The 24319-nt window shown below is 39.0% G+C and overlaps 1 protein-coding gene across 2 annotated transcripts in view; it reads right to left on the bottom strand.

Annotated features, from left to right (window-relative positions):
• Window positions 1-6131: 6131 nt before the first annotated feature.
• Window positions 6132-24319, bottom strand: part of ccne1 (cyclin E1) — a 53088-nt gene continuing 34900 nt past the window's right edge. For both annotated transcript variants that reach the window (XM_075468214.1, XM_075468303.1), the window contains exons 6-12: window positions 20321-20456; window positions 19797-19943; window positions 19321-19416; window positions 16765-16899; window positions 15227-15338; window positions 7345-7502; window positions 6132-7027 (exon numbers count right to left, since the gene is read on the bottom strand). In XM_075468214.1, the coding sequence (XP_075324329.1) occupies window positions 6824-7027; window positions 7345-7502; window positions 15227-15338; window positions 16765-16899; window positions 19321-19416; window positions 19797-19943; window positions 20321-20456 (988 nt within the window). In that variant the 3' untranslated portion in view covers window positions 6132-6823. The remainder of the gene's footprint in view (window positions 7028-7344; window positions 7503-15226; window positions 15339-16764; window positions 16900-19320; window positions 19417-19796; window positions 19944-20320; window positions 20457-24319) is intronic.

The following is a 24319-nucleotide window of genomic DNA, read 5'->3' as shown; positions in this document are numbered from 1 at the left end:
AGCTGTCCCAGCTGTCAACAGCGTTGACAGCGTTTCTTTGCCGCCTTTCGTCTATCCATGTCGCAAACTCTAGAGGTGCGGCCTCTCAGCCCCCTTTTGTAGAAGGCGTGGTTAGGATCAGTACGATGGATTTCAGCCGCCGGATTTATCAACAGCCGCTCGGTCTTACGATGGGATTGGTGTGGTACGCATGTTCTGTAAATCTCACTTGAGCCTCTGCGTACGACGAGTTCTCCGCTCATATATACGATGCTTTCTACGACGGCTTGATAAATGAGGGCCAATATGTTTATCTATAGATTCTCAGTGCTGGTTGATCATTGGCCTGTACATTAAGACTACCAAAGTTGCATATAGTTATCTAGTATGAGTTCACAATAATGATTTTACTTCTTATCAATTAATTTCTTGATTTTTTAAATTCATTTGATCGGGACAGATGGCATGGATAATCTGAAAACAGCTTTTCAATGCAACTGTCATAATGAAGAGATAAAAAGTTAAATGAAAAAAATAAATCCAGTTAAGAATACAAATTTAAAAAATAGACCCTAGTACAAGTTTGTTGTTGAATTAAGGTTTAACAGCTCTCTTAAATGGTTAAAGTTCAGAAGATTTCAAATGAACAGGCAGAGCATTTAAATTCTCTGCTCCTTTGACGAAAGAACTGTCTGAGCAAAAGATGCTTTACAAATTGAGACTTTACAATTGCAGCCTGAAGCAGGCCTGAGATCAAACAGTCAAACCATATGACATGTGAAAATATCAGGACTTAAAAACAGCAAGGTCAGACAGTTATTTCAACATAACTTTTAACATTTATCTGAAAGTTTAATATTCTAAATATTTCTCCTCTGCTTCTTGCTCAATGAGATCACCTTTCATTCTAATATTCAGGTGCAAATGGTTTTTGAATCAAGCTGATACTTTTTCTAAATTTGAGGTTAGCTCTTCTGCAATAATATCACAAGTTTGATCAGAAACATTAGCAGAAAATATAGAATTTAACTTAGTGATGGCTTTCATTACATCTGATTGATTAACTTCCCGAACCTTAAAGGAATTGATATCATATTCATCAGAGATTATAGAATTAATTAATTAGTTAAGGAAATGCCATTGTCAGATCTTTTTAACAGTTTGAATAAAGAAGTCTATAGATCTGCTTACAACCTTTAAAGAGATAGACATTGTGTTTTCACCAATTCTTAGTTAATACTTATCATCAGTATATGTTATATTTGATTATTATGTTATAACTTATTAAACCATTTAACTATTTAACTGCAGCAGATCTATGAAACAATGGATCTGTTCTCTTAACAGAGCAGCAAAGTAGTTTACAGAAAGGTTTAGTGAGTTAGATTATTAGAATATTAACAAAAACACAGCGATAAAATGTGTGATACAGGAGTCAGATATTACCAATGACTTTCTTAAAGAGGAAAACTCAGAGAAATTTAAAGCCAGCTACACTCATTCTGAGTCATAACAAGTCAAGTCAAGGTTTATTTTTATGACACATTTAAAAACAGCCACAGTGGACCAGAAGAAGCTGAACAAAATATGAATATTATTAGCAACTTCTAAGACTGGAAATAAATATGAATTAAATGAAACAATAAAGACTGGATATAATGAGTGAAATAGAAATACAAACAGTGTTTACATCACAACAGTTAAAGGTGGGGTATGAGATGTTTTCTGGAGCATTTTTTATCATATTGTCTGAAAACCTCTTCACGACCCCATTGCACCCACTAAAATAGAATGTTTGGAAAAAAAATATTTTAGTCCATTGTATAGGGTATAGCAAGAGGAAATGTCTGACCAATAGAAGTAATGATGAGAGTTACTTCTATTGGATTCTGACATGCCAATCAACCGTCAGCCCCCCTCACCCCTTCCCCCTGCGCGTTCACAGACTCGTGACTCGTTCATGTGTTTTGAAGGCGTGGTTTCGAGGGGTGGGCTGAAGGGAGAGGCAAGGTTGTGTATTTTCAAAAATATAGCTTGCAGGAACCGTTTTTCCAAGATCTCAGACCCCACCTTTAAGAGATGCCATTCAACCAGATTAACAAACTGTGAGAAGGAGTGGGTTTTATTAAGTTTAAAATAATCAGAGATCTGAGCTGCTCTGGAAAAGGTAGATAAATCCATTTGTAACAGGTTGAACATTGAATCAAATTGGTAAATCAAATTTTTATCAAAGCTTACTTCAACTACGAAAACAAGTAGTCAATATGCCAATATGTATTATGTTATTTAGAAATATATTCTCTCTGCAAGATATAACATTTCAGGCAGCAGACGCTTGACTTTGCAGAGCAAAAAAGTCACCGATTCCGGTGTGAACGCACCGTTAGAATTAACTTAAAGTATCGTCAAAAATAAAATCAGATTTGCACAGATGGAACCTCATCCCCTTTCTCAGTTTGAATTCAAGGGTAGGTGCAGTCAAAATTAATATCCTCCCCCGCCTATTATACATCTTTAGGACTCTACCAGTAGAGGTGAACGACAATCAATTCAGGGAATGGGACAAATGGATTTCTCGCTTCATTTGGCAGGGAAAGAAGCCGCGGATCCGGTTTACCACTTTACAACTAGGAAAGGAGAGCGGAGGGATTGCACTTCCTTGTTTAAGAAATTATTACTATGCCTCACAACTTATTCCCTTACTGCACTGGTGCAATGGGGAATACAGGGCCAGGTGGAAAGAATTAGAATCTGGTTTGAACACTACATTTCCCCTTGAAGCCACAATTGCTGATAGAGGACTGGCAGCTAAATTGGAAAACATAAACAACCCCTGGATTAATCAGACACTGAAAATATGGCATAAAGTAGTTGAAGCTTGTGGAATCCAGAAGATGCTAAAAACTTTTTAGATGGTGTGCCTATGATACAGAATTTTTACCCAATAGGGGAGATAAAAGATTTGTATCCTGGGTCGAGAAGGGTCTCACAACCTACCTCTCCTTTACACATAAAGGCGCAATACAAAGTTTTCAGTGTTTAAAAGCCAAGCATGATCTACAACAAAATTATTTTTTTCAGATTCCTCCAAATTCGTGACTATATCAACCAAAAATGTAAAACTACAGACTTATCAGCAGCAGAATTAGCATTCTACAAAATCTTGAAATCAGCCTCCAGCTCAACTTTGAAAAAAAGCATTTCTAGATTATATACCGTTTCATGCTACTAATGAAAATACACTTCATATTAAAGAAAAATGGGAAAAAGAGGCAGGAATGAGGCTGTCTGAGGAGGAGTGGGGGGAAATTTGCACTTTTCAGTGGTCTTCGACAAACTCAATGGACTGGCGGGAGCACTGTTGGAAAAATGTTATAAGATATTTTAAGACCCCATATTAAGAAAAATACAAGAATGCAAACTCAAACTGCTGGAGAAAATGTGGTTCTTCAGAGGCAAACCATTTTCATGTGTTCTGGGGATGCCCCAAATTGAACCAATACTGGAGTGGCATCCACAACACATTAAATACAGTGTTTAAGTGTCAAGTTCCCTTCAATTTTGAAAATCTGTATCTGGGTTGTGTTGTGTGCGTGACACTAAGGAAGGACAAAGCTGCTTCAGGCCCTTTTGGCTGCAGGTAAAAAAATCCACCACCAGAAAGTGGTTAAATCAAACACCACCTACAATTAATGATTGGCACGGAACAATTCTGGAAATATTTAAGATGGAAAAGTTGACCTACCGTTTGAGGACCCAAAAAGATAAGTTTGACCAAATTTGGGAAAAATGGATTGAATTCATAACTCCAACTCAAGCAGACTTTATATGACCCCTCTGAAGTATTTATTCATTCATTTACCACCTTCCCCTGGATGAAAATCAAAATAAGTAGGCTCCCTCACTAAATTGTATATAGTTGTCATATTAAGACTGTTAGTCTGATGTTTACCAAATGATAACCCCAGGTATGCAGGCTGTAAACATGTGGGAAATAGGGAGGGTCGAATGTGTGGGTGTGCGTGTCTGTCTGAATGTACTAAACCTTCTATATCGAATGGACTATACAACAACACGTTTCCAGGATTATGAATATGGAGGTTCACGAAGGACCAGGAGGACTACCTTATACCACACAAACTCTGACTCCTGTAGACTCTTTTGATCACCTGTATGCACAACTGAGTGGGGGGAAAATGGAATAGGTCTATGGAAATCAGTGATGTTATATTTCTGTGCTGATACTTGCTTGTAAATGCCTTTTCCCAACAAAATAAAAAATTACAAAAAAAAAAAAAAAAAAAAAAAAGAATTAACTTAAAGTCGATCAAAACGATTACTTGGAACTTGGACGATGGCTTGGAGAAGGCAAGAGTGAAGCACGTTAGGACCAACAAATACGACACACTGTGCATAAGGGTCTCCCCTTGTCTTGTGCCAAAGGGTTAACAGGGGACCGGTGGAATCATTCATGCGACAATCAGACTGGGACACGAGAGGAAGGGCAAGTGACCTGAAACGAGAGGAGAGTTAATCTTTCAAAATAAAACAGGAAGTGACGAAACATGACATGGAGACAAGACAGTAAACCCGCTTGACCTCACCATGGTGTGACAATATTTGGATACGATTTCAAATCTATTAAGATGTAGTAAAAAAAAAAAAAAAATGAAAGTCAAAGTACAGCAATGTTATTTTTATTTCTTTTAAATAAAAAAAAATCATTAAACAAAAAAATCTGGCCAATTCCACCATTCCGAGCAAATGTCAGTCATTTTCACCTGTGTTTATGAAGGCAACTTTTCATGTACCCAAGACACACATCACTAAGTGAAAGAATGAAGGCATATCATTTTTGTTTGTTCACTTTATCTGAGCGAGTGGCCATGACTTGTGGAGTCCCCCAGAGGTCAATTCTTGTACCTCTTCTGTTAAACTTGTATATGCTCCCTTTGGGTCAGATATTGCAGATCTTTAACATCAATTATCACAGTTATGCAGACGATACACAACTTTATGTGTCCTGGTCACCAGACAACTGCAGCCCAGCAGAGGTACTATGTTAGTGTCTGGAGGAAATAAACACCTAGATGAGAGAATTTTCTACAATTAAATGAAGACAAAACTGAGATCATTCTGTTTGGTAGCAAAGAGAAGAGGGTCAGCATTGGTAAATATCTTCATATTTTTTTATGTATTTTTAATGCTTCTTCTACTCCCCGCTGCAATACTTTTATTTTATGTAAAGAACTTTGAATTGTTTTGTACATGAAATGTGCTATACAAATAAATTTGACTTGACTTTACCGGGAAGCGCAAGTGAAATAATAACAAACAAAAAAGAAAAAAAGAAAAGTCTTTTAGATTAGATCAACTTTATTGATCCCACAGTGGGGAAATTCAGTTAAGGCAGCTCATAGGAAAGAAGGTAGAAATTGCAAAGACATAGTTGAAATAAGAAAAAACAGTAGGAACATTATTTTAATATAAATAAATAAGAATAAAATTAGAATGTATAAAAATATGAAAAAAAGCAAACACTGAATGGTGAAAATTGTAAAAAATACAATAATTAAATACCGTACAGATACCATTTGGTGAAATGACCAAAGTGCAATTAAACAGTTGAGTTGTGTGTGTTTTAACAGAAATTGGTGTTTACCTCATATACACTGGTATTTAAAGGGTTAATTTTTTGAAAATAATTGAAAATTTGGTGGTTATGATCAGAACTGAAGTGGAAGAAAAGATTTATGAAAAAAAAAGTGGAAAAAAATATTAACATATGGTATTTTGGGGATCATTTTAGAAGGGGAACAAAAATGTCCCTTTTCAGAAATCAAGGATTTTTTTTCTACGCAATGAAAAATTGCATTGTGTTGGAAATTCGAAAAAAACTGTCAAAACTGCACAACTGAACCAAATATGATGAGTATCACTATTTCCAGTGTGAAATTAGAGGAGAAAGTACACTCCAAGTGGACAAAAATGTCCCCTATCAAGGATTAGTGTTAAGGCATGTCTGTAATTGATTTATTCAAATGATAAAGATGACAATACACAATTAAGCCACTCTTGTGTTACGCGTTAACACCACCATGATTCTATCAAATAACTGACAAGTGTTTTGTAAAAAAAACAAAACTATAATATCATTTTGAAAGAGTCTTTAATGGAAAACATATAGCAGCATTTCATTTTAAAATGTCAAATATAAATCTTAAAAAAAATTGCACTATGGGAAAAAAATCAAATACAATCAACATCCAAGCTTTAGAAGCCTGACTGGTTCAACAGTCCTTTGAAGTAGCCAAGCCACATTAAGGCAAGTTGAGAACCAGAACAACAGAACAAAAAAAACTGCACACACACAAAAAAATAGAAGAGCAATTACAATCAAAATTAAACACAGATATCCACCCAATTGTCTCTGCATAAAGAATGAAAAATACCAACCACTAAATGCAGATGTGGTTGGGGATGCAAGCTTGGATGTATTGCTGTCAAATAATATAATCTCAACTCGCACCATCCCAAACCAGACAGCCCTTTGCTTGCAAACTGAAAAGATTGTGTGAGCAAAATTCTTATTGTTATCAGGAAAGAAAAAAAAAAACATTTACTGTAAATCTCATTGGTCCCAGAGTTTAACTAGACTAAGTATTGTGACCCTGTACAGAGATACTGAAAAATATCCAGATCCAAGTAATCAATGCAACTGTGATGGGAGGAAATACTGTTTCCATAGGTTCCCACCAAAACTCCATATCCATTGCAGAGCATTTGTCTGTCTTTTATTTACAGCTATAAGTTAATGTTCTAATTATGCTTTGCCTTTGTATTGTTAGTTTAAATGCCTTGCTACTCCGGAAGATGGTATTGAGGGGGATTGGATACACATCCTTCGTCTAAGTTTCAGTATTACAGCATCCGCTTGGTCCAACTCTACAGTTTTCTCACTGCTCAAAGGTAGAGTCAGTATGCCAGAAGGAAGAGGAGAGTTACTGTGATGCTCCAACTCCACATGCTGGTAAGAATAAGTCTGGTCCTGTACCCAAGAGAAATACACAAACTGTACTGTCACCTTAAAGCATAATTTTGTGATACACAACTGGAAGATTGTTGGCTTCATAGAGCAAATGATACTAGCCTTCTCTAGATTTGAAACTTTCACTATGCATTGATGACAGCTTGATAACCTTTGCCATAATTTCTGAAAATAATTATTACTGTGGATGTACTACGGAGTAGTACACTTTTTTAAAGTTAAGTTTATAAAGTTTTCCAATGTGATTACATTTAATTTTCATGGGTTGGAGATTTTTTATTTCCAGTTCTCAAGCTCATAACAAAACTTTCACTTACCAGCCATGCAAGGTAAGGGGCATGGGTCTGGATGTTGTGCATGTCATCTGCGGGGATGCCTATGAATGTTTTCATAGGGGACCCGCCAACCTCTTGTATTACCATGGCAAAGGGCACCATCCACATCACACATTCCTCTACCTCTGCCCTCTTAAGAGCTGCATATGGGAAGAAGAAAAAAAAAAAAAAGGAGTTATAGCATAAATTTGCACCAGAGGGAACACAAACAACTGGGTTTATATATCATACTGCGACAAAGTCTTGTGACACCCCCAATTTACTAGCCAGTCTGGAAATACTTTAAGCAAGCACAAGTTGACACGTAGCCTTAATGGGCTAATCTTCTATCACAATTACTTGCAAGTAGTTGCTGACTAATATAATAAAAGAATATATATGTGAACGAGAGCAGCTTTTTTTGGGATTTCAGCTGTACTATCATACACTTAAATTTTGTTGTTTTTACAGAAAAAAGTCTACCTCAAGCTGTAGTTGAGCAGATACATGCAGTTTTAGTATGATATTAAGAAGCTCAATTTTGTACGATTTCAGTTGAACTCACGTTTACATGCATTCAAAAGGTCCAGTTCTGAATGGACTAACAATTTTCATGTAAACATTCTTACGGACCTATGAGTCATTCAAGCATAAAAAGACACCAAAAATAAGGGATTAAACAGTGTTGTATGTACAGATAAGACAACTTAGCTGAGAACTACTCTTAAATTTTGTCTTTAGGTTCTTTGTTCCTTGCGGCCGCAAAGTTGTAAAGTCATTAAAAATATGTAGGAAACTGGATAAGTAAAGAACTAAGCAAGAAGTGACAGGCCTAAAAAATATTTTTTATAGAATCCATAGCAGATGATCAGTATCTGAAAAAGAAAAAAGAAAAGCAAAGACCACACATGCCCCTTCAATTGATCCATCTCATGTTTGCCACAGCTTTATCAAAAATGATATTCATGGAAAGATGGCTGTCAGGACATCACTCTTGAATTCAGAAAAGTCTGAAGTAGTCTATTTTCTTATAAGACCAGTCACACAAGAACTGGTCCGGGGATATTAAGAAAAAAATACCTATGGCAACAGGCCCTTTATACAATGTAGAGAACAGAGAACTGGAAAAAAGTAGCCAACATCAAAAGATTCTAAAGGCTTCATTCAAGAAACATGAAGAATTCATGAATCCTATTCAGGAGGATTCAGATCAGATATATGTTTTAGAATTAAAATACTTTGTTTGGCATATGTGAATTACAAGGAGGAAGAGCGGTGATTTTAAAAAAAAAAAAGTCTTTTTTTTTTTGCTGATAAGGAGCAACCCATGTGTGAAAGAGTAATCTTTAATCTGACCAAACATATATCCATGCGGCTCACAACTGTATTTCTGTCTGTGGACTGCATTTATATATTGCATTTACTTTTGTGTTTACGCATGTTTCAATAAATTAGTAGAATCTTTTTGCAAGCTGTGAATGTCAGCAGTTTGGTAACAATTGCCAACAGAAAAGTGGGTGAAAAATAAATCTTTTGATGATTTGTCAAGTTTTTAAATTGCTGCTATTTTTAGTTGCTCTTGTTTGTGTATCTTTATCTTAATTATGGTCTTAAAGAAATGCAGTTCAATCAGGTTAAAATCAATTGACCAACTGTCCTTGCTGAATATTCCACTTATTTGCACTTAAAAACAAAAACAAAAAAATCTCTTGGATTCCTTTTGCAGTGTTTTGACCCATTGTCCATTTATCATTTAGAGCAGGGGTGTCAAACTGGTCCATGAAAGGGCCATGTGGGTGCAGGTTTTAGTTCCAACCCTGCAACAGCACAGCTGACTTGTTTCATTCAATCAACTGAACTGTCTGCACTGAAGGTCTTACCAGTCCGGCGCAAACACTAAAACTTGTAAGTAGGGCAGGGTTATGACTTGAATTACTTTTAAAGTGTGGATGTCCTTACAACAGCTTATAAGCTTGAGGCAATTGGAACTTAAAAAGCCTTTTGAATGAGAGCTGAAACGTATACTGTGGAAGTCACTGTGATGTTATAATGATACACTGAAAACAGAAGATGCCGCACCTTGTTGTTGAGTGCATTCTTGTGAATATCAAGAAGTGAACATATAGGTAATGGTTGCAGAAGATTTGCAGTTACATTTGTACCGTAATTTTCGGAACTATAAGCCGCACCTGACTATAAGCCGCAGAAGCCAAATTGAATGATGTGTACATATATAAGCCACACTGGACTATAAGCTGCCGGTTTTTTAATGTTTAATTACCATATGTAAGGGTTCATGCACAGAGGGGATTGTCGGGAAAGAGGCGGCTGTTTGAGGAAGCTCCCATTTATTAACATTTCAACAAACAAGTTGCATATTTGCATAACGTTTTCAAGTGTTACCATTTAGTGCAATAGTAGCTACAGAACATGTACTATGCTGTGTAAACTGTACTGTATCACATAGTGTTTCAGACACACAAACTTTTCAACTTTCAAACTTAAACGGTGCGCTCCCAGCGCACGTACCGGCAGTGATCTACAGCAGCTCCTTGGCATGAAAAAGATTGAAAACCACTGATCTACATTATAGCCTACAGTAGTACCATAACAAAAAACAAAGCTTACAGCGCTTGACGAGGCAATATCAATGGCTAAATTAAATGTTTATTTAAAAATAAAGTGCCTGTAACACGACAGTAAGCGTGTAAGCCTAAAGTTGCAGTAACACGGCTGCTTAAAATATACGGTAATCAGCCTACCAGAAAAGTCATTAATCCTCGTCTTCATCTTTCAGGCTAAGGTGCAGTACACGGCTGTAACCAGAAAAGTCAAGTCATTGATCCTCATCTTCGTCTTCTTCCTGCGTACTAAAACCACCAAAGTCCTCATCTTCAATGTCGGAAACGAACAGGCTCAGGGTGGCTTCGTCAGCCACTATCCTCTCTCTTTCGATGTCGCTCTCAAAACCAACAAACTCCTCTTCGTCACTGTCGGAATCAAACAGCCTCTGAAAGGCCTCAGCTGTGGCGGCGTCCTCCTCTTCATCCTTTCGGAACCCGTTGGTGATTGTGGATGTTTTAACACTCCTCCATGCTGTCAGGATCCACTCGCAAACTTGAGCGAAAGTTGCTTTTCGCATCCGACCAGTTTTGGTGAATGATTTATCGCCGCTAGTCATCCACGCCTCCCACTGAACGCGTAGTGCCACTTTGAACGCACGATTGACACCGATGCAGAGTGGCTGCAGATACTTCGTTGTGCCCCCAGGAATCACAACAGGAATGGAGTTTGTCCTCTTGATGGCTGCTTTAACCGAATCTGTTATATGGGCCCTCATGCTGTCCAAAATGAGCAAAGCTTTTTCTTGGCGGAAGTATCCTCCAGAGCGCTTGACGTAGCACTCGACGTAGCACTCATTCAGCCACTCCTTCATTACGCTTTCCATCATCCACCCTTTCTTGTTGACTTTAAAGGCCGTTTGGGATCTTTTCTTTTGGCATTGTAATCCACTTAAAAAAAAAAAAAAAAAAAATCACCATTGGTGGAAGCTTTAATCCAGATGCTGTGCAGCCAAGAACACAAGTGAAATTCGTTCTCTTGTGGCCAGTGGTCCTCAACATGATGGATGATTCACCTTTCTTGTTAACAGTCCTAGTGAGAGGCAGGTCAAACGTCAAAGGCACTTCATCCATATTTATGATGTGGTCCGGTCCGATGGAATATTCCTCCATCTTTCTTTGTGTGAATTTGCCAAAGTTTGTTATTTTTTCCTGGTAGTCGGGAGGGAGTTGCTGACACACAGTCGCCCGCGCTCTGATGGACAGTCCCTTTCGCCTCATAAATCTGAAACACCAGGATGGTCTACCTCTATAATTTTCAATTTTCATTTCGGTGGCGACTCTTTTGGCCTTCAGTCGGATCTGCACGGTGGACACCTCGGCCATCTGTTCTCTGTGTGTTCACCCAATCTTCAAGAAAGTCTTCAAGTTCGGGCCATCTGCTTTTTTTTTTTTACCTCAAAGCTTTTTCTGACTTTTTGCATTGAAACATTCTTCCCGCTGGCGTCTCACCATTGACTCATTGATGCCAAGGGTATGTGCAGCAGCTCTATTTCCTTCGTTTACTGCCAGATTGACTGCCTTTAACTTAAAAGCTGCATCATATGCATTTCTACGTTTGTTTTCCATAATGAGGGTGTCTCAAACTGTCTCGCTATCGTAATGTCCGTCTGTCTCGCTGTCGTTCTCTCTCTGTACCACTCGCGGTTCCACTTTTACTTTTGCGCGCTCTTTTCCGGCCTCCGGAGGACTTCCGCCTTCCGGTGGACTGCAACCTGTAAAATCCATAGATTTAGGAATTCCCCTAGTGGCCGTTAGCTTTAAAAATCCATAGATTAGCCGCACCGTTATACTGTATACAGGGTTGGGGAGTAACGGATTACATGTAACGGCGTTACGGTAAAAGGATACAAAATAAAACTAACTGTAATCCGTTACAGTACAAGCAAAAACGATGTACTCAGATTACAGTTACATTCAGTGAGAATGGGGGTTACTTAACAGGATTACAATTTGTGCAAGGTTGCAGTGACAGAAGTAGCCTACAGAGCAGCAGGGTTGGACTGGGGAAAAAAAAAAATAAATAAATAAAAAAATCGGCCCTGGCAATTTTCCCCGGGACCAGCCCCCCCCTCAGTATTAATTAGTATCTCCAATCTAATTAAATAAAAATAAAAAAAACGAGCACAGACCGCTCATACAGTCAATGGCATGTACCCATAGAAAAAATACACACTCACACACACGTCACACAACCTGACTATCGACTGCTAACAACCATGATCAGTAACCTACACAAACCCAGACACATAATGGCTCGGCGGCCAGCAATCGGATAAACCAATGAAGTGAATCAATCCTGTGAAAGAATGAAAACAAGTGAATGAAACCTGCACTCACCCATTATGAAGTTAACTCTGCCAGCCCCATAATCTTGCCCCTGCTCAGCCAACTCCTTGACGTCGGGTATGGTTGGTAACATTACGGCGGCTAGCATTAGCAACGAGGCTGCTAGGCTTGCTAAATCGGTAAGCATTAGGCTACTGAAGAAAGCTAGTCTTTTTAGCTACGTTATATTATCATCTTTCTTCTTGGCTATAAGTTAACCTTTGTTTACGGCCACTGGCCCTAACCTGACGCGCTAGCTGTCAAATCACCTGGAAGTTTTCACCGGAAGTACTGGCGCACACACACAAGCAAGGGTGTGCAAAGATGTAAAAGTCTTCCTTTGCTTATTTATTACTAAAGTAGAGCACTTCATTGTCATTGCACATGTATTAATGAAATGCAGTTTGGCATCTTATCAAGTGTAACGCGTGCAGATTGTATAGCATGCAGTATTTAGAGATAAAATGCAGTTATTTACAGCTAGTGTAAGGAAAGATGGTTAATAGATATGTGCAGAATAGATCAATTACCTAGGGAAATGCATCTATGTGCAGAGAATGTATAATGTAGTTATGGCAGTACAATGAAAAGAAAAATAGCATGGTATAAATAAATGTGATAAATACAGATGGAATCATACAGATAATATACAGATTATCCTATACCATAAATAGGTAAAAGTAATCCAAAAGTAATTAGTTACATTACTTTTTTTTAAGTAATCCAAAAAGTTACACTACAATTACATTTTAAACAAGGTAACTTGTAACTGTAACGGATTACATTTTTAAAGTAACTTACCCAACACTGACTGTATAATCCTCAGGGTCGAAAAATGGGGAAAAAGGCGCGGTTTATTGTCCGAAAATTACGGTACTTTGTTTCACGTGCTGATCTACAATAGATTTCACGAGGGGGCTGGGAGGAAAATTTCTAAAACTGGAATAAGTATCTTGTGATGTTCCACTGGTGTCAAGGTCTGTTAATGTTTCAGATATCACGGTGCAATTTTTTTTCTTAATATACCCAACTGTTAATTTGGCCATTTTTGATATTCCCGCTTTCTCTGATGGCAGTTTCCAGAATACACAGAATGAGGTGTAAATATTCTTGTGCGAACACATATGCTAAGTTGACATTAGGTGAATGGCGGAGGAGGAGGCTTTTTGAGGAATTGTTGGTGGAGGTGGGTGAACTTGAGGGAAAAGGAATTTGCGGGTACGGATCGTCAGTAGTGTACCTCTGGTTCATGGGGTGTTTCAGCCTTCAACACTATACACCCTCTTAGGGCTGTGCAATATATCGATATTTAAGATATATCGATATATTTTTAAATAAGATATGGAATTAGACCATATCGCATATATCGATATAGTTCAAATTTGCGCTGTAATACTTGCTTCAGGCAAGCCGTTGATCGGAGCTCTCTGCACTGCTTCCCTCACTCTGGCTCCGCCCCTCCTCTTTCATGCACAGAGGGGGGAGGGGGAGGGACACTCCGGCACTCTTAAACAAACATGGAGAAGGCAACAACGTCTGCGGAGCGTACGGAGGAGAGCCCCTTGGTTGGTAAAAGAAAAAGCAGTGGCTCAATCATTTGGAGATGGTTCGGATACAAATTGTCAGACGAGCAACAAAACCAAGCTATATGTAGGGAGTGCCATAAGCACATTGCAGCCAGTGGTGGAAGCACTACAAATCTTTTTTATCACTTAAAAACGTAGCACAAAGTGCAATATGAAGAGTGTGTGAAACTGCGCGCTGCAGCAGCCACAGGCAGCCGTCCCCAACCTGACAAAGCTCCAGCCCCAAAACAAAGCTCCCTCACTGCAAGCTTCATTTTCTCGCTGTGTGCCGTATGAGAAGAAAAGCGACAAGTGACTTGCAATAACAAAGGCGGTGTCCTTTCACATTGCCAAAGACATGGTCCCTGTTGCAACAGTGGAACAGGTTGGGTTCAAAGAGCTAATTAAAAAGCTGGACCCGAGATACGAGCTTCCCAGTCGCAACTATTTTGCACGAGAAGCATTGCAGCAAATGTATAGTGAAGTCAGACAGGACGTTGCGGACCGGCTCGCTAACGTCACCCATTTTGCTTTGACCAGCGATATGTGGTCAAGCAGAACCTGTGCGAACCTTATATGAGCGTGACAGTTCACTTCATGCAAGACTGGGAAATTGAAAACAGCTTGAAAACAGTCTCCAAACAAGTTACTTTGTGCAACTGGTTGAGACTGTTCAGATAAGCTATTAAGTTAACAAAAAGAAACAGGTAATCTTAAGCTGATGTTTAAAAACGTTTTTCTTAAACTGAGCACTTTATTTTGTTATCTCTTTATATATAAATGCTGCCCTCAGAAAAAGATTTACCTATTTTATTTTATAGGCAAATTTTATTTAAGATATTTTGTTTTATTTAGATGTGCACCTTACGGAGCTTTGTTATTATGTTTACATTTTATAGTGAGTTTTCAATAAAACTACTCGAATTTGGCTTTGACTTTGACTGAGCATTTCATATCACAGCTCTCACTTTGCGGAAAAAATATCGGGATATATATCGTATATCGATATTCAACCTAAATATATCGAGATATGACTTTTGGTCCATATCGCCCAGCCCTACACCCTCTCCAGAGGCGGCCAGGTGCAGGGTGATCAGTCCTGAGCTTGCGTCCCAAGCCCAATTAGCCTGTTGGCAGACATCTCAGGGGACTATGCATGGCAGGGGTGTCCAGTTCCCTGAGTCAGGCCTAGGCTGGCTGTTTTGTTTTTACAACCAAAGAGTAATCCACTTCAGTGGATTAAGAGCACCTTTAGCCTGTGCTTTCATCCTTTTGGATGCAAATATCTTAAAAATTAAGCTGAGCTTCAATAAGTTTTGGACAACAGTATTTTGCCATACAGTACATTGAAATTGAAACACTTTCTTTTACCTGTGACATTTTCCATGAGCTCCATAGAGGAAAAATGAAACAGCGCTGAAGCAGCAAGGATGCCATTGGAAAACTCAAGGCACTGCATATCTAGCATACAAAAGTCCAACAACTATGGGGGAGAAAAAAAATTAAACATAACATATCACTGATTTTTACTGATTAAATAAAGCAAATACCTCACGCAAACAGTACTGTGATATTTCTAGAAATACTCCCCAAATTAAACTGAGGGGAAAAAAAATGCTTTTTTAAATTATTAGTTAAATTTTTACCATTTTAGGCTATACCGCATAACTGTAGAGCTGTAACAAGAACAGCAATTTCTCATTTGGTGGCAATGTGTATCCCACAGACACCATAAAGTGATCCATCTGAGTGTTTAACATTGTTAAATTTCACACTGAAGTTTCCATACTCATGGATCTTTTCTTATGTTAAAGTAATAGGACATATAACACAATTAGCAATTATATGGTTCACATAAACTACTTTGTGTGCACCGCAACACAGAAGCATTTCGAACAGAACCTCATCCTACTCCCTGCTCAAGATCCCTGCATTGATCCTGATGTAAGACTCACTCGTCTTTGTGTTTGCACATTAAAGTTCTACTTTTATCTCCCTCTCAACTTTGTCAAATCCATCACTATAGTGAAAGCTAGCCAAGTACTGGAGTAAGAAACTGGAGTTTCTTTTTATTTTCTTTATTGCCTGCTCATGCCAGCAGCAATGAGTCCCACTTGATCTCAATCCCAATGCAGTCCTCTAACCAGCACTTTCAACAAGAGATGCAAAGTGATCCAAATGATCAGTGTGTTACCAATTTTTTACACAATTGTTGTACAAATGGCATACAGGGAGCCATGTTGTGCAGAGATGGGGGGGTTAATTTAGCCATCTCATAAAAACAGCCTTTTTCTCCTGAAATAAATAGACTGCTACAAAATATTGCGATTCAAACTTTCTAGATTAAAAGATTAGAAAAAAAACGTTACCAACTTTTTCCAACTGTATTAGTTTAAAGGTCATCTTAATCAAAACAAGGTGCACCCCAAGCTGAACTATTAGCAACTGGCTTTAAGTAAAGAAAGCAGAGTACTGCTTTTTCAGTGTTGCACTTTTTACATGGTCTCTGCTTTCTGTTATGTTAGGTAAGTAACATGCTTCAATTAAATTCAAACGGGACTTAATTTGTACAACCCCCCCACTGAGTGTAGCAACTTGAAACATGTTATTTTGATATTAGAAAGGACGTAAGTAAAGGTCCTGTAATCTGTTGCACTTCTCAATGTTTCATAAAAAAAATATGTATTTAAAAAAAAACAAATAATCCATCACTACTTTCCAACTCCTCTACAGCTTTTAACAATTTTAGCTGTCAGTTGCAAATTCAAGGCATACACAACTGCCATTATATCACCCTGCCGCAAGATAGCAACTGCCAGTCACAAAAATCTTTGCAAACCCAATCACATAGACTTTCTTGCTCATCAATATTTTAAACCTAAAAAAAAGATGTATACACACAAACACACCTCTGCAATCTGTGTGAAAGTAGCCTGAGGGTATTTGGGGATTAGCAGCTCTTCTGTTTCTTTCAGGTAGGCCACTTGCATGTAAACATTAAGCCAGGATATAGGAGTCTGTGGGCTGAGACTCCATTTCAGCTCCTGTGTTTGAAGACAGTAGTGTTGGAGAAGTAAAACCACAAACACAAACAACATGACTGCTGACAATATAGCCATAAATCTAAAAATCTCTTACAATTTTTTCTAAAGTTTCAAGATTGCGAAAATAGGACATATGGTTGGATAGACATTTCAGGTAACAAAGCAAAGAGCAAAAAATATGCTGTTCTATGTTAGCAAATTAAGATACTTTGAAAGGACGCATTTTCATTTCATTTCACACCCCTCCACTTTATAAAACCAAATCGGCTTCACTGGGAAAGCCTAACACACACCGTTGTAAATGCTCAAAGAGAAAGATTTCCTTCACTGCCTTTAACCTCTACTGATTTCTTAAGTTTTTGTTGGACATATTAAAGTTAGAGGAAATCTAATTCAGAGATTTGCATTGAAACACATCACCCATGTTAAAAGAATAAGAACTAGGCCGCTACATTCATCCATCCATTTTTTATACCCGTTTAATCCAGCTCAGGGTCATGGGGGGGCTGGAGCCTATCCCAGCTGTTAGTGGGTGAGAGGTAGGGTACACCCTGGCCAGGTCACCAGTCCATCACTAGGCCATCACTAGCTAGGCCACTAAAACAGCTAAATTACATTAAAATGACAGTTTTGAGGAGCAGAAATATGTTGGTGCTAAAATTTGGAGCAGATGAGTAATAAATAGCTCATAAGACCTAAACAAGATTTAGTGCTTTGCTCAGGACCTTAAGGCTAATAAAAGTATTCAATTACAATGGAGGTTAATAACAGCTTAGAAAAAGATACACTGGAATGGGAGTCAAATGGCGCTTTTCCACTAGCTCGCTTCGGCACACTATTGCGTTTTTCCACTAGCACGCAGTACCTGCAACCGGGTAGATTTTCTGTATCACCTCAGCCCTGGTTCCAAGCGAGCCGAAGCATTACTAAAACGTGACGTCAGCCGACTGCCTTCCACTGATTGGCCGATGAGTGTCGTCACTTTTCAATACCGTTTTGTCTGGCGGCCAGGAGTCTTCTCTGGCTCTCTTCTCTTGCCTTCTGTGCGACAAAAAGCCACAGGGTGAGCAGCAACACGAGTGCCTCGATGTCCTCCATGCTATCCTCCTCGTATGTTGTTGTTGTTGTTGTTCTGGTCGCGCAGCTGTGTTACGACGACCCCGCCCACGTCGAGGAGGCACGAAGTGATACTCGGAATAAATGGAAACACAACCAACCGAGCCGTGCGGAGCCGAAGCGAGCTAGTGGAAAAGCGCCAAAAGACATGCCTACACACTGCAAGTATAATCAAACTTCTGTGCCACTTTTATTGGGAACATCAGTCTAGTGTTCAACAAAAATAAGTTTGTGTGTTTGTTTTCTGGGGTTTGGGAATCCCTGCAAGTATCATGCTGATGGATCATAATAGTGGATAAGCAAGAGGTTTTCTTATATTTAGACAAGTGACCTACTACTCATTCCCTTTTCATACAGATAAAAACTTTAGAATTTTGGGTCATCGACTGACACTCCCATACGCTTTTAAAAGTCCTGTATGCATGCACTCCAATACCAAAATTGAGCGCATACATGTCCATTTATCTGCAGGTTGGGGGTGGTCAGTTCTGAAATCTCCATGTTATACATGTGGGTTTAAAACTTATCAGGGATATCAGGGATGTGCTCTGTTTTGCAGCTCCAAGTGCTGCACACAGCAAAACTTAAGTTACTGTGTGTAACTTGCTTAACAGCAAAACACACAGCAAAACTTAAACTTAACTTTAGCTCATAATTGACTGTAACTACATGAGTGAATGCTAACTGTAGACACTCAGCTTGGTTTTAGTACACAATTGAGTCGAGTCTCAGCTACAACTTGACTTGGCTGTTAAATAGGAACACCATCCCCTTTTCTCAATCTAAATACAGAGTAGTAAATTCGAATTATTGACCAAAGTATGTCAAACTGTAAAGACATCCTGCTGTTACCAATTTTCTCTGAGGGAGATCCTCGTACATGTAGTAAGCGTCCACAAACTGACACATGGTATTAATTAATGGGCTGATTTTCAGTCCACAATTTCTACATTTCTGTTTAGCTAATTTAGGCCCATTCAAGTCTAGTTGAACTTATACATGCAGGAGTGATCTGATCCACAACTGAATTATCTGGGTGTGTCAATCCAATTTTGAGAGCATCAATTTCATACAATTTCAGTCGACCTAATTTCTTTCCATTTTTAAATGCATTCTAAATGTCTAAACTTGGTCAGTCTAACACAATGATATGTTTTTGAGTGTCACCTAAACATGCTTAATGTTAATAGACGTAAGCTAATGTTTCATTCAGTGAGAAAGGGGCTTTACCATGACATGGTTACTGCATGTGTACAAGTATAGACCAGTCCATACAAATGTATCAAAGTATTGTGTGTTCTTTACCATCATAATGATAATTTCCATACTGAGAATCTCATCTTCTGTACAGGCTTCATCTGTAACATAGGCAAACCGCTGGATCTTCGGAGGATACATTTCCTTGGAGAAGCAACAACACAATAGATGATCACTTTGACAGCCATTAATACAGCCCACATAATATAACTTATTCAGTGTGGAGAAATGTAATGAAACGCTAACCCACATACAGCCTACAACAAATCTATGAAAGAAAAGAGAGAAAATACTACTAAACCCATTCAGAACTAAAGCTTAGTTTAAGGTCTCTGAACAATGCAGAAACATTAAAGTAATACCACTTGAGAGGTTGAATGTTCAGTTTGTCCTGTAAATTACTGACTTTACCCTCATGCTTATCAATATTCTTTATTACTGTTATTTTGTTCTGTGCAATGCTCCAGATCATAATGAGTTAACCAGGCATCACAATTATTCTCGCTTTTCAGTCCAAATCTTACCTCTACTTTGGCTGCAATGAAAAGACAAGTAATGCCTATGAGTTGCAGAGTCGATTTGAAGACATTTCTCTGTGTGGCCATGAAGCGATCAAAGTAGTCCTGAGCGAGGTTATACGTCTCCCTGTGTAGTCTGTACACTTCACTTACCTAAAACACACAAACAGAATATGGAAAATGGAAAAGACCAAAAAGGTTGTTTAGATTCATAGTGTTCCAATGAAATAGGCTTAAAACTTGAATCTGTTTAATCAATTTTACATTACTCCAATTAGGCCTAGTCACTTTTAATGGCTGGAATATATTCTTTGTTATGAGAGAACTTGAAATAACATTGATAAAGTAGATAAATTCTTCACTGAAAACCTCTGGACCGAATTAGATAGATTGATCCATTCCAAGGTCAGGAATGGATCAATGAGGTGCCTTCATTACCGCAATGTTTAAAATTTGATTATATTTGTAAGAGATTGATGCATGATTTGTTGAGTGTGACTCAAAAATGCTTACTAAGACAGAACACAGACCTCCATGAGCCAGTCCAGGAGAACTGCTCTCATCTTGGGCTGCAAATGAGGATGCTTGTCCAACATGTTGACATTTCGTGTGTAGGTCTTATCCTTCTCCAGCATGTTGTTCCATACCACATCCTTACTGGCCCAACTGATACAGGCATATTGGTGAAAATAAATTAAATTAATAATAGACTGGGAATTTCTAGGTGTGACCCCATCCCACCCGGAGACAACTTAAGATTACCATAAGAGTGTGAAAACGGGACAGTGAATCTACAGGAGAGACATGTGATGCGCTCACAACTATGTGCCTGTCCGGACAGTAGTGCACAACTGATGGACACCTCAATTAAAAAAAAAAAAACAATCAGAAGCAAAGTCAGACATCTTGCTTAACACTCCTCATTCTAGTTTCTACCAAATTAAACTAGTAGGAATCAGTAGCTGCTAAAGAAATGCTGTAAAAGACAACATGAGCTATAGCGATTTTTCCATTACATGCCGTAGTATGGGCCGATAGAACAGCTTAATTTTCACAACAGTCAGACAGTCATTTGCACCAGATAAGATGCTGTTACAGCCATTTTGATGGTTTTTATGTTTTGGCCTACTAAGGTAACATTTGGGTTATGTATGACATATGAGGTATGAAATATTTAGTTGTTATGGAAAATGTGGAATGCTTATGCCTGGATTATGATTTAGTTTTGTTATTAGGTTGACTGCTTTAAGTATGACGATCACCATTGGGGTGACGTCATTGGGTCAAAAGTCATTATATCCGGGTTTTTGGGTTGGTTAATGGGAAATGCAGACCGGGCTGTCATACTATTTTCGACCGCACTTACTTTATGTTGTTACATTTTCATCATCTTTTTGTTTAGTTTGGACTGTTAACTTATTTTGACTACACTTTCATTCAGCACTTGTTATCATCCTGGACGCAATAAATGATTTTCTACAACAAAAGGAGTGTGCGTTCGATCCCAGCCGAGGCCTAGTGTTTCTCCATTCCTTGGAACTTTGGAAAAAATTGGACCTTACAAAGTCGAAAATATTTAAGGATCTGGAAAACTGGAACTGTGGATTAAACTACTTCGACACCTGAAACCCGATGAAGCTCATCAACCGTGAGTAGTGCACTTTTAAAGCAACTTCGGCCGCCGTGCCAATTGTCTACGCCGAAGCAAACAAACAAAGTGTTGGATGGTGCGTAAAGTGACTGGATGCTTGTAGCGCTTGGCACTGAGCTTGTAAAGTGCAAAAATGGATGAACAAAATGTGGACGATGTACAAGAAACTGTTGAGCAAGAAAAGCAATTATACCAGTTGATTAAAAGTCGGTGTGGAAAGTTGAGCGTGTTAACCAGGAAGCGCAACGAAATAAATGCACTAATTGAAGCCGGTGATACCACAGAAGAGGTTAACCAAGTACTTTCCAGTTTTGTTGCTTTTTTGGATGACTTTGGTCAAGTGCATAAGCAAGTGCAATCTTTATTGAGTGAAGATGAAAGAGATGATGATCACATTGACTGGTATCAACCCAAAGTAACGAGCTTCTCAGATTTTGTTAAAGGAGTGGAAATGTGGTTGAACGACGTAGAAGAAACTGATGATGTGGGGGGAAAAATGAATGTTCGTGAATCAGAACAGCAATGTGGCGTAGCTCATGAACACGACACCTTGGTCTCCCCACATGACAGCGTCTCTCAAGTGGCAATAAAAAAGTCGCCAAGCGTAGCCTCTAGTCGGGGCAGTAACGTTTCCAAAGCGCTCTCTGACACCCGCGTAGAACACGCTCAATTAAGGGCTCAGACTGATGCACTTAACAAAGAGCTTGAGCTGGAAATGCAAGAACTAAAAATAAAATCTGCAAAAAAGAAGCACCAGCTAGAAACTAAAATGGCACAGGCCGATGCAAAAATACAAGTCCTTCAGGAATACGAAATGCCCGCTGCTCATTTCAAAACTCCGTCTGGTACCTCATCCGAATACATAATTCCCACAATCAAAGGAAAAGTTAAAGCACAAGTTTCCCTTTCACGGCACCACAAGCAAAGTCAAACTCAGTTTCAGTCCAACAGTTAAAGCAGGACAAAGCTCAACATCGTTAAATGCCACAAAAAAAATGCCTGCTCAAAAGGCGCAAAATAAATCACCAAGGGACACCAACTTTCTCGAGGTGATGGAAAAACAAAATGAAAATATAGCTGCAAGCAGCGATGTGGGGGTCCTAGCAGAACAGGCAAGGCTTGGGCTGCTCAAGAAGGGGCCGTCAGTCCATGCACCAAGTTTGGCATCGATACATCAATGCATCGCAGAGATACGGCCAAATGTCCCGTTTGCGCGTCGGCGTAGAGTTTTATTGGCTGCCGCGGTTAAACGGAAGTGAAATAAATAAATCCACATGATAGCTCATGTGCAGCTTGGTCTGAAGATTCTATGTGCCAAGTCCCGTGGAGATTGGACAATCTCAGTGGCCTGAAATGCTTTTTGAAGGTTTTCGATTAAATTCGAAATGGCAAACAATCCAAGATGGCGCAGATGACGTCATGAGGTGCGTTGACCTTGTCTATATCCAGGGATTCCAACGGTACCTCATTTGTGAAATGTGGACCAAGGAGTCCAAAGATATGAGCAAATTAGTCTTTTTGCTAGATATAGCGCCCCCTATACGCCAAATGTCATCAAACTTCTTGGACCTCTTCCCGCAGTGGTAATGAGTCTGTACTAGAAATTTGACGTCATAATATTAATCGGTTGCAAATATATGGCCTCACTTCCAGTTTGGCGGCGTCAACCTCGAGTTTGATTGGCTTTTATGGAACAACGGAAGCCTAATTTAAAATGCCACACAATAACTTTTGTGCGGCTTGGTCTTAAGAGTCTATCTGCCAAGTTTCGTGAAAATTTGACAATCTCTGTGTCCTGAAATGCTTTTTTAAGCTTTTTAATTTAATTCAAAATGGCGGAAAATCTAAGTATATGCAAATTGACGTCATAGTGTGCGTTGGACTCGTCGTGATCCAAGGATTCCAACGATGTCTCATTTGTGAAATTTGGACCAAGTAGTCAAAAGTTATTAGGCTGAATGCACTTTGAACTTTGGCGTGTTGGTGGCGCTAGAGAGTAAGGTCTTGGGGCATGAAATTTCTTGACTTTGGCACTTGGCTGATTACGAGTGCCAAATTTCACAACTTTTTACCATAGCGTTCATGGGGCTGCCATAGACTTCAATTGCAGAAGAAAGTAGATCAAATATAGCTGCAAGCAGCGATAAGGGGGCCTAGCAGAATGGCACAATAGGGAAAGCTTGGGCTGCTCAGGATGGGGTCATGAGTCCATGCACCAAGTTTGGCATCGATACATCAATGCATCGCAGAGATACGACCAAATGTCCCGTTTGCGCGTCGGCGTAGAGTTTGATTGGCTGCCGCGGTTAAACGGAAGTGAAATAAAAGAATCCGCATGATATTTTATGTGCGGCTTGGTCTGAAGATTCTATGTGCCAAGTCCCGAGGATATTGGACAATCTCAGTGGCCTGAAATGCTTTTTGAAGGTTTTCGATTAAATTCAAAATGGCGGAAAATCCAACATGGCGCAGATGACGTCATGATGTGCGTTGACCTCGTCTGCATCCAGGGATTCCATTGGTACCTCATTTGTGAGATTTGGACCAAGGGGTCCAAAGATATGAGCAAAAATGCATTTTTGCTACATATAGCGCCACCTATAGGCCAAACGTCACCAAACTTCTTGAGCCTCTTACCTTAGCAGTCTGGAGTCTGTGTTAGACGTTTGACGTCATAACATAAAATGGTTGCCAAGATATGGCCTCACTTCCGCTTTGGCGGCGTTAACCTCGAGTTTGATTGGCTTTTATGGAAAATCGGAAGCCTAATTAAAAATTCCAAACGGTAACTTTTGTGAGGCTTGGTCTGAAGATTCTATGTGCCAAGTTTCGTGGAGATCGGACAATCTGCGTGGCCTGAAATGCTTTTTCAAGCTTT

Source organism: Odontesthes bonariensis, chromosome 1 (genome assembly GCF_027942865.1).
Source record: "Odontesthes bonariensis isolate fOdoBon6 chromosome 1, fOdoBon6.hap1, whole genome shotgun sequence".
Classification (NCBI taxonomy): Eukaryota; Metazoa; Chordata; class Actinopteri; order Atheriniformes; family Atherinopsidae; genus Odontesthes; species Odontesthes bonariensis.
The sequence above is the reverse complement of the archived record's forward strand: the minus strand, read 5'-3'. Positions and strand labels throughout refer to the sequence as shown.